The 10,630-nt window shown below is 36.8% G+C and overlaps 2 protein-coding genes across 2 annotated transcripts; both read left to right on the plus strand.

Moving 5' to 3' along the window:
* Positions 1 to 5,429: 5,429 nt before the first annotated feature.
* Smp_160950 (hypothetical protein) lies at positions 5,430 to 9,055 on the plus strand (the record flags this gene model as incomplete). Its single annotated transcript, XM_018793712.1, has 4 exons — positions 5,430 to 5,531; positions 5,566 to 5,686; positions 5,734 to 5,994; positions 8,925 to 9,055. 4 exons carry the CDS (start codon positions 5,430 to 5,432, stop codon positions 9,053 to 9,055), a joined length of 615 nt encoding a protein of 204 aa, XP_018648196.1.
* A 71-nt stretch (positions 9,056 to 9,126) lies between these two features.
* On the plus strand, positions 9,127 to 10,629 carry Smp_071410 (hypothetical protein; the record flags this gene model as incomplete). Its single annotated transcript, XM_018793713.1, has 2 exons — positions 9,127 to 9,197; positions 10,353 to 10,629. The coding sequence occupies 2 exons, from the start codon at positions 9,127 to 9,129 to the stop codon at positions 10,627 to 10,629; spliced, it is 348 nt and encodes a 115-aa protein (XP_018648197.1).
* Between the last annotated feature and the right edge of the window lies 1 nt (position 10,630).

The raw sequence follows: 10,630 nt of genomic DNA on the forward strand, positions 1-10,630 counted from the left end.
TCGTCCTAATACGGGACTCTTCAGCGGTGATCCACCTCAGTTAGACTCGTGAATTCTGATTATAATCATATGTTCTTTGGTGACTAACTTCGAGATGGATTTTCTGGATTTCTAATGAGAAGCCCTGACCAGTAGAGTCTAATCCGTGTCGGGTGGTTTTCTCCAAGAGATTATCGCCAGCACAGGAACGTTATAGTACTTTTGGACGCGAACTCTTAGCTATGTATTTAGCAGTAAAACATTTCAACTTTTTGCTACAGGGTCGTGATTTCATCATTATGACAGACCACAAACCGCTTTGCCATTCTTTTAGCACATTGTATGACAAACATTCCCCACGAGAAGCACGACAACTTGATTATATCTCCCAATTTACCACAGACATTAGGTTTATCAAAGGTCACACGAACATTGTTGCAGATGCACTATCTAGGAGGGATATCAATACGATGGTACTCAATCAGGACATCAGCCTTGAAACCTTGGCTAAGTTACAAGCAGACGATGCAGAATTAAAAGCCTGCAAAGAAAAGTCTAGCTTAGATCTCAAACCAGTACCAATTCCTCTTTCGGATGCCTTTATCATGTGCGACGCTTCAACAAGCAACAATCGTCCGTTTGTCCCACACGCTTGCAGACGAAAAATATTTCAGCACTTGCACGGTCTTTCACATCCAGGCATCAGAGCAACAACAAAGCTCATTACCGAACGTTTTGTGTGGCCTAAAATCAACTCGGATGTTAAACGTTGGACACGTAACTGTCTCCAGTGCCAACGCAGTAAGACGCAAAAACACACCTACAGTCCAATTGGGAAGTTCCCTATCCCTGACAAACGCTTCCAGCACGTGCATTTAGATTTAGTTGGGCCTCTGCCACCATCAAACTCTTTCACACATATCCTCACCGCAATAGATAGGTTCACAAGGTGGGCCATAGCATGCCCCATTAAAGACACATCAGCAGAAACAGTCGCTTCAGTCTTCCTCGATTGCTGGTAACTAACTATGGAGTACCATCAATAATCACAGCAGATCGTGGTCCCCAATTTCAATCTGTCCTTTTCCAGGAGTTCATTAAACTTCTAGGGGTCAACCATACTAAAACCACAGCTTACCACCCAGCAGCTAATGGCATGGTTGAAAGATTCCATCGCCAATTGAAAAGCTCACTGATGGCGCAAGCTGACTCATCAAAGTGGAGCGATGCCTTACCGCTTGTACTCCTCGGTATTCGTTCAACCATAAAGGAAGACATTGGATGTACAGCCGCCGAGTTAGTCTATGGTACAACTCTAACGTTACCCGGCCAACTAGTCAACTATGAACCTACAACGCACGGGGATTCTATTCACTTCGCAAGTCGCCTATTACAAATGATGCAGAACATTAGAGCAATACCACCTCGAGAATACAACAACCCAGCCCATCTCGATAAACATTTAGAAACGTGCAAATTTGTTTTTGTACGAGTAGACGCGGTGAAAAAGCCACTGACACCACCATATGAAGGTCCGTATAAAGTAATAAAACGCACTCACAAATATTTCATTATCAACAAAAACGGGAACAATGAAACAATTTCCATAGACCGAATAAAACCAGCTTTCTACGAAGCCCCTCTAGCCACAGACGACAATACTGCGAACAAACAATCACTCCCATCTATTGCTAAGAAACAAGAGGAAGAGGAAAAACTTAGCACTACACCCTCTTGCTTAACACGATCTGGGAGACTTATAAGAAAACCAGAGCGTTATGTACATTTTGCCATTTAAAAAAAAACTAAAACAATCAAAGCAAACAATTATCGAGGACCTACACTATCAATCTCATCTAAAAAAATTTTTTTCCTTTCTACAGTGTACATAATCACATTTGTCCACAATTATTCGTTTTGTCACATTTTTTTTTCAAAAAAAAAATTTGTTACAATAATAAACGAGTAAACTTTATTCAATTATTTATTCGTTGTACACAAAAATAAACAGTTCAATTTTTTTTTGTGCGCGCGTGGGTGATTAACAGTTTTACACATTATTATCATTGTTAGCAAACTAAGATTTTAAATGACGGTATTCTCATTACTTTTGTTTGTCATGCTATGCCACATCACCGCTATTTTCACGCAATAACACACTGTATATTATTAACATACATGTCATACGCATCTCCACATTATTAATTGGTTATTATTGTAAATATTATTTCTTTTTGTATAAAATTTTTTATTATTGTTATTGTAACCAGTGTTACCTCCGGACACTCTGTGGGGAGCTATGTGGAGATATGACCGACAAGCTTATTTTGTAAATAGTTTTTAATATTATTTGTATTTGTTTTGTCAATTTTTCACTGTATGTACATTCATCATTAAATGACTGTACATGTTGTTTTAGTCAATGACCTTGAAGACACTTTCCGTTGTGATTCCAACATAGCGTGACATCTTTCTGGCTACTAAATACATTAATACTCACACATCCCTCGTTCTGTTTTCATTCGAAATTGAGTTAACTTAGTTCTAAAACAGATATTATTTACATTCATAGACTGAGAAAGCGAATACATCATATCTTACTTTGGATTACAATACTGGGGAGATCATCGATACGTTAGGAATTACTAAGCATCTATAATTGTGGATTTATTGTACCAGATCAAAGTCGAACACGCATCATTTCGGGTGAACTTAAGTAAAGTCCCATTATTTATTGTAATTGTAACATTTAACTTATATATATTAATATTACTATTGGTTGTTATTAACTTTGTTGATATCTTTTGCTTTTATATATTGTCTGGTCCGCCACAAGCCTATCACTGGACAGTTGGATATGCATTCGAATTCTAAAGCTTTTGAAGACTACATGGAAAGGTTTGAAATCTGAAGTAGGACCACGAAAGATGTTAAGGATAATAAAGCTGTGACTCATTTCTTACTTTCATCAGAAAGGATGCCTAGAGCTTACTGAAAAATTTGGCATTTCCAGATAAGCTTATTTCACCTCCCTATGCGACTGTCGAAGAACTACTATTAAACCACGTATAGTGTGAAAGAGTGAAATTTCATAAGGCGATTGGTCAGGACTAGCAGAAGATTGTGAGATTTATCCTCGAATTTCAGAAACAAGCTGCCAAATGTAATGTTGGTGATCAACTGCATGTGCAGTTGCGTGACCTATTAATCTCAGGAATTATCGTATCAACTTTGGAGAGAAAACTTATACAAATGCCGAATCATTCCTTACAAGATGCTCGAACTGCATATATTAATCATAATGTAGTGCATGAAATCGACTTTCAGGACATTAAGAATTCTACTACGTTACTTGGTTATCCTAATTCCATTCTGAACCAAGGTCATACAAGTTGGAGTTTGATTGAAGATAACCCTCGTTCTCATGAAAACATGGATAGCAATTCATCAAGGAGTTGCAAAGCAAGTTACAGAGGTGAGAGAGAGTTTGATAAATTTTCACCCTGTGGCGAAATTAATGTGTCCTTCGTCATGCTAAGTGCCTTAAGTGTGGTAAAACGGGACACATCCAGTAAGTTTGCAAATCCGCTGTTTATTTTGCCTCAAGTAACGCTAGACTTCGTAATTCGGATCCCATTGATTTAGGCAATTCGAATATTTATATACCACTCTCATTTACGACTTCTAGCGATTCACTTCATATTAAAAACCAATTATATTTTTCCATTGATGCTTTTCACTATTTTGTTGTTGACACTGGCAGTATCAAGTCCATCATTTCAATCGGGAAGTTCAAGCCATTAAATCCCGATGCTATAATTAAGCCTATCAAAGTTTATAATTCGAATATTACAAGCTATAAACGTCCTATTCTTTGGTTTTGCAATTCGCCGATTAGCAACGACAAATCTGCAATTTTTAAGTGTGAATTACTTATCACTGATTGTGAACCTTCTGTCCTGGATCTAGAAAACCTAAGAATTCCTCAGGAATTGCTTTCCTCACTGACCACAGAAGATGGTGCTAACGAAATGCTTGATAACTTGTTGACTACGGAATAGAAATGCAAGGAATGAGGCAAGACTCAGAAGCCTCTTCATTTTAATACGCAAGCAAGAAATTTTAGGGCCCTCAAAACAAACGTCAATTTTATTACTGCTGCAAGATACAGAGACCTTGAGAGGAGAGGAGATAAAGTCTTTCAGTGAAGAATTGCCAGACCATACGTAGAAGAAACAATGACAAAATTGCATAAACAAAAAATTTTCCCACAAATTATGAAAGTTTACTGTCTGCCGATGCTAAATACTACCAAGGAACTGATTTCCCACAATCTACGAAAGGTCTATTAAAAAAGCTTGATAAATCTATGGTTCATATGAAAACTAGTCACAATAACTGGATACGCTGCAAGGACCGTGGTGGATTCGTTCCAACCTCCGTCATTAGTCCTTATACTAATAAGTACAGCCTAGATTATGAAGAGTCTACACCCAGTATGCAGCCAAACACATGACAAACCTAGGGAGACGTACAACAGATCACAGGAATCTGTATTCCTATTCAAGTTATGACGGTTATGGAATTTGCACTAACTGATGACGCCTTTGTAATTGATGGCTTTCTGGTTATCAATCCCAAATATAATATATTTGTACTCATCTAGTTCTACCTGCTCAGTTTGTACTATATCGGGAATTCTTACTTAGTACATTAATTCGAAACTTCAAACCGTCATAATAATTCAGACCAAGTAATAACTGTGAGGCGTAGCTTCCAATTGAGCTAGAGTTCCACATCTCTTTCGTTCAACTTCAGTAGTTCCACAATCTCCGACACAGACCATCTACGATGGCGATCTACACTTTTATTATCTTCCTAACCACAACCTATGTGCCAACTGATAAAATAATCGTGGTAGGGACTCTATGATCGATTAATTTCCCTGCTTTTTATTGGTCTCAGACACATAAGTGATTCGGCAGAAGGATTGTGAATTCGAACTTTGCCTTTTGATTGCAAGCAACTCACTAAAGCACCAGACAAACAATGCTCCACCACAAATCAAGAGACCAAAGATAAAGACGTTCGAGACAGAACTCGAAAGAAATGGCTTTAAATGGTAAGTCTTGTTATATTAAAAATGAAAAAGTGGGCTCATGTGGCTTGGTACCAGTAACACATGAGGTACTGGGTAAAATGTTATAAAATGATATTGCGAAATACCATCGAACAAAAATAATGAATTAGAAATTTTGACCTCGGTGTGTACTTTTTCCGTCTTAAGGAGCGCTTTCGTCATCCGGTTGATGTTTGCTTTATTACGTGTAACGTTTTCTTAAGGTGATTGTTTTAACTACTCAATTTTCAAGGATAACATGTGACAACAACTTAAAGTTACTGAACTGTTGGCATTTTCGTAATGTTCGTGTCGTAGACTTCAATTACTAATGGGTTTATGTAAGTGTGAAAGGAGACGGGTGACTAACCTGTTTTGTTTCGAGCACCGGGTTAATGTGTGCGAATTTTGTCTGGTGGCAAATCATCACAAGGTATGCATATGCTTGATAACTGTCACTACAGTAGTGCATTGTTAAATCCTATCTTCGATGGATAAAAGACAGTGATTTTAACCCATCATGTAGCATTTGTCACGAGCCTTTCGAAGCGGATCCTTCCAAAGAATGTGTCCGTTTGGTGTGCCTTGGTTTGTGAAACGTATAACGTGTATTTGAGTAAACAACATTTTTTTAGATGTTTTCCACTGGAATTGCCTCAATAATTACGTGATAAGCTTACCACCAACGACAACCCCGGCAGGTTTTCTCTGCCCGTTGTGTGGTCAACCAATCATTCCTCAGGCTAATCATGGCGGCCCTGTTGCCGAAGCGCTCAGATCGTGTTTAAGCGAAGTTGGTTGGGCCAAAGAAAGTTTGAATGAAATAAGACCTTTTTTCCATTTGGAAAGTCATCCAAAGTCCACCTCAACACCTAACATGAACATCCGTGTTTCAAGTGAGCTGATTCATATCACGTTGGTTCAGTTAATAGCAAGTTTGATATCTTCAACTGTTACCCGACAGTGTGTTTTATGTGACTGCTGTTCAGTGAAGTCTGTTTTATGTGGTTTTTTATGATGATTTTCAATTTAATCAAATTCTTATTTACTGCTTTCGGTGAGATGATATCTAGTCTCATATCTATGTAGTTTGTTTACCATAGTAGATGTACTCTATTTCCTTATTTTAGTCTAAGATGATTAGCCCGTTAAATCCCGAGATGTTTGACTCTCTAATAATTGAAGAAAAGGCAGTTACATCGAAATAAGCCGTTCAATACACATCTATTTGGCTTATGGTTGGTTCCAATGTAGTTTGTTTGGATCTAGGCTTCATTCTCGGTAAGAAAATGCCAGTTGGTACATTTATGATGGCTATGCCGGGATTTCACCTGCTCAAAACCAAAGTGCAGTTCTTAAACGTCCACCGAATATGATCACTGATATCTAGCCTCCGGAAAACAAGTTTTCGTTGCAGAGCTAAGTGACTTCTCTACCTACTTGCCCCAAATGCCCTGGTACGGTCGAGAGTGGGGAGGGCCCGTCCTCTCTCTCGAAATGCTCTTACGCGGCCACGCGTATACAACCACCGTCAGGGAAGTCCTACTCACTGCCTTCTCGTGACGGGGATGTTGTTTACGAAATTGAGAGGACGAAAATCGAATGTCCGGCGCTTTAACCGGGCCAGTAGACATGGCGAGTCCACCTAGGGGAGTTGGGAAACCCTGATTCCAAACCAATGGTGCACATGGGCTCCAGTATCCTTAAGGAACAAATGGCGTATGAACTATTTGTCACCGCTTACCATGGGACTTCATCTCCTTACGATGCTCCACTGCCTTGTGGGTCAGACCTTTAGGTCAAAGGCTTGGGGTGTGACCCCCTAAGAAAACTACGTGCTTCGGTCTGGGCACCTGGGCAGTATCATAGCCCACACACAATTAAAATGAAATGACAGTTTTTTGTTTGGTGCATATATATTTGGTGCCTCCTTGTACCAATATTTATGTGTTAAAATAAAATAAGAAATCTTGTGCATTTCGCACCACGATATGTGTCGATCATGTCCAGTCGTTGCAAATTTCATTATTTCATGTATTCTGCTTACACCCTGCTAAAAATCTAGCAATGCCCACAAAAAAATGCCATTCCCTCTAGCTGTTTATTTGGTCAAAAGTTTTAGACTAACATTACATAAACAAAGTTGATTGTGCCATTTCGGCTATAGATCTCAATCCAAACCTCGGATCACAGAGTTTAAATGAAAGTAATTTTGAATCTGACAGATGAAACATTGGATTTGTAGTACTTTTCAGAAATCTCATGAGAATGGCAGCACACCTCAACGTTAGGACCTTTAATAAAATCTCTCTGTAACCCAGTCCCTTAAAGCTCTAATGTTTAAAAGAACTTATCCAAGTGGTAAACGTAGTTTCACATGAGCTACGCTAGTTACCATGTTTGTCAACAGCGTTTAAAAAGCTACTATTTAAATAAGATCGGGATTCTAATTAAGTCAAACTTTTGAGTGGTGAGATTAAAGTTAAATTGATTTCGAGTCAAACTACACGAAAGTAAATCGGCAGATATTTATAAAGTAATGAAGTGCGAGTATAATAATGTACTTAATTTTTGTAACCATGGTTTTACAGGGAAGTTTAACCCTATCCATTTCGGACCACCACTTGTTTGTGTAATGTTACTTAGGGGATGTGACAGAAGCATGTGACTTTCCTAAGTGACCCTCTGCTTTTGAGTCTAAAATTTAAGCATTTACTTTATAAGATGATTCAAACAACGCTGAAAAATGCATTCATATGATGCTCTGTGATCATATTAGGTTCTCTAGCATATGTTTCTTCAGGATCTTAAATCACATGTACATAACTAGTTCAGAATCATAGTTTTCAATTTTCCCTAGATGAACCCTCTTTCATACTCGGTTTTGTTTCGAATGCGAAACTAGCCTTATTAGAGTTGTTATTTAATTTGTATTACCGATGATTAACTGTTCAAACGATCAGCTAGTAGATATTCAATATAGTTTACACCATTGAAAAGTGTTTGCAGATAAGAAATGTTTTGGTAAAACATTTTGATATATTATGGGAATGATTCACTGTTTGGATAAAGAGTTTTATAGGAAAGTGTCTAGAAATAAGAGGAAGATGATTATAAGGGTTGTGTAAAAGAACAGCAACTTGTGAATTGTTATAGAAAAAGCAGTCTTGTTGTTAACGTATTAAACCCTCAACCGAGTTGTAGCAAAGTCGAATCTCTATCTTCCATGGTACCAAGTACATGGACTTATATTTAGTTAGTTGTTGCTATTGAATCCATGACTTATCTATATAGCTCTAATGATTTGCCGTATGTCATCTAACTAAGTTTTGCTACCTGTTTTCTGTACTGAATTAAAATAACAACAATCCAGTTAACAAAAATAATCTTTCCTTAGATGGTTGTGAAATATTGCTTACTCGTATCTACCATATGACATACTCTGGTAAATTAGGTGTACGTTAAGAGAAACCCCACATGGTTAGTAGAACTATAATTTTAGTTCACGAGGTCTGACTGAACCTTGTAGAGTAGTGTAGGGCCTCTGGTTTTTATCCTCTAAATGTTCGAAATTAATGATCAAACACATTGTTCTTATTCGTAATATTTTGTATAGCTAACGTTAGTCAGTGTGTTTATTGGTTACTTTGATTATCTGTAACGTGCTGATCCTTTAGGTGCTTAAAATGCAAATAAGACCTTAATAGGGTTTTTGCAAACTGACTTCATGTAAGAACAGTATGTTTCCTATCTGACGATTCCCTGACGTTGTTTACCACCTGATTCTTTTAACCTTTCTCGCTATGTACGTTAATTTCAATTTTAGATCCAACAGATGAAAAGCTTCTCGATCCACGTCTAGATGTAGCTGCAAGACAATATTTGAAAGGACGTGACGTTACGGATATATTGGGGAGCCCTCAAAAAAACAATAGGATTCCAGATAGACAACTCTAAAGGACACTGATATTTCCCAGCCACATTATCAACGAAGCGATCAACCATCGTTAGACTCCCAGAAGCTGTTCATGCCTGAAAATGATGATAATGATAAGTATAAACGACATCTAACATTGTCATGGTTCACGCGCTTCCTTCGGTAAGATAGCCTTTCCCCCATCTGCCGTTCTTTGCTTGGCGCTTTAAAGAATTTGACAAGCTAGGTTTTATTGACTAAATATTATAAACACCAGAGACAATTAAATTATTCACAAAGATATACGAAGGACAAACTCCTCCAGTATTATGATATACAATAAATATGTCATTCAAGTCTAAAACAGTAAGGATTAGTAAAATATAAAATTAAATTTTCAATAACGAGACATTAGACCAATTTATTTGTCCGGTAAAAACTTTTCCATGTTATCTCCACCCTATGGTGGATTTACAAAACCTATTAGTAAAGAACTGAACTTCCAGACATCAATTGCCGCATTATTAGAAGGGTCGATGCGTAATATTTCGTTAGCGTTAGGTTTATTATAAAACTGGTTCATTGATGATTCTATGGTTATAATTATTCATTATTGGTGAACATTTTATTATCATCTACTCTAAAATGTATATTTGATTTACCATAACTCAGGAGCAATAAATGTTGGTCTAGAATAGTCCATAGCTATCGATATAACAGATGCTTTTGCCAAATCGTACTACTCAAATAACTTCTGTATTAATCTTTACATTCTTTTAAAATTTGACACTCTTTATTTGTGTAACTAAAAATAGTTTTAAGTTTATTTTATGTTAAAACATCGGAATCTATTGTACAGCATTTATTTCCGTTTGGTATCTGAAATTACCTTTTCTGTTTAAGGCTCAGCAATAGTTTAATAGCCTATCAAATTCAAATGCAAACTAATTCTTGTTTTCATATAGTTAGATCCCTTGATAAATTTAGACAGCAGGACAACAAGGTTTGAAGAATAAAATGAATTCATTATATTTCATGGTTTATTATCAGCTGCTTACAACCCAAAATTATAATTATTAGCAAATGTTCAACCTACCTTAGTTAGTGAAGTTTAGATAAATGTTCGAAACGTAACCAAAATGATTCTCGATTTATTCTGAGGATTTCATTTCTATATACACAAAAACTACGTCAGAAGTTGAAAGAATATTTGAGCCCCTGTATGTCTTAAAACTAGCAATCTTTTCATTTAAAAATCAACATAGTATAAAATAACTTTCCTCGTATGTATGTACAGTTATTATTTATATTATTATGGCTATTTATCTTCTTCTCCAGGAGGCATGCATCATACTTTACACGTTTATCGGTTATTCGACGAAATCGTCTTACTCTATTAATTATGGGTTGTATAATATCTATTTTCCTACTGGGTTTCTATGGTTCTCAACCGGATATCACTGGTGACCCATTATTAGATCCTCATATGAATCCAAATATTCGTTTTAATTTGGAACCTATAGATTCAATAAAAGGAGCCTTAAATAATGATAATAATAATAATCTTAATAACCATAGAGATAGAGGTGTTATTGATGGGTTGAATGAAGTCTAAT

The sequence above is a fragment of the Schistosoma mansoni genome, chromosome 1 (assembly GCF_000237925.1).
Source record: "Schistosoma mansoni strain Puerto Rico chromosome 1, complete genome".
NCBI classification, from domain to species: Eukaryota; Metazoa; Platyhelminthes; class Trematoda; order Strigeidida; family Schistosomatidae; genus Schistosoma; species Schistosoma mansoni.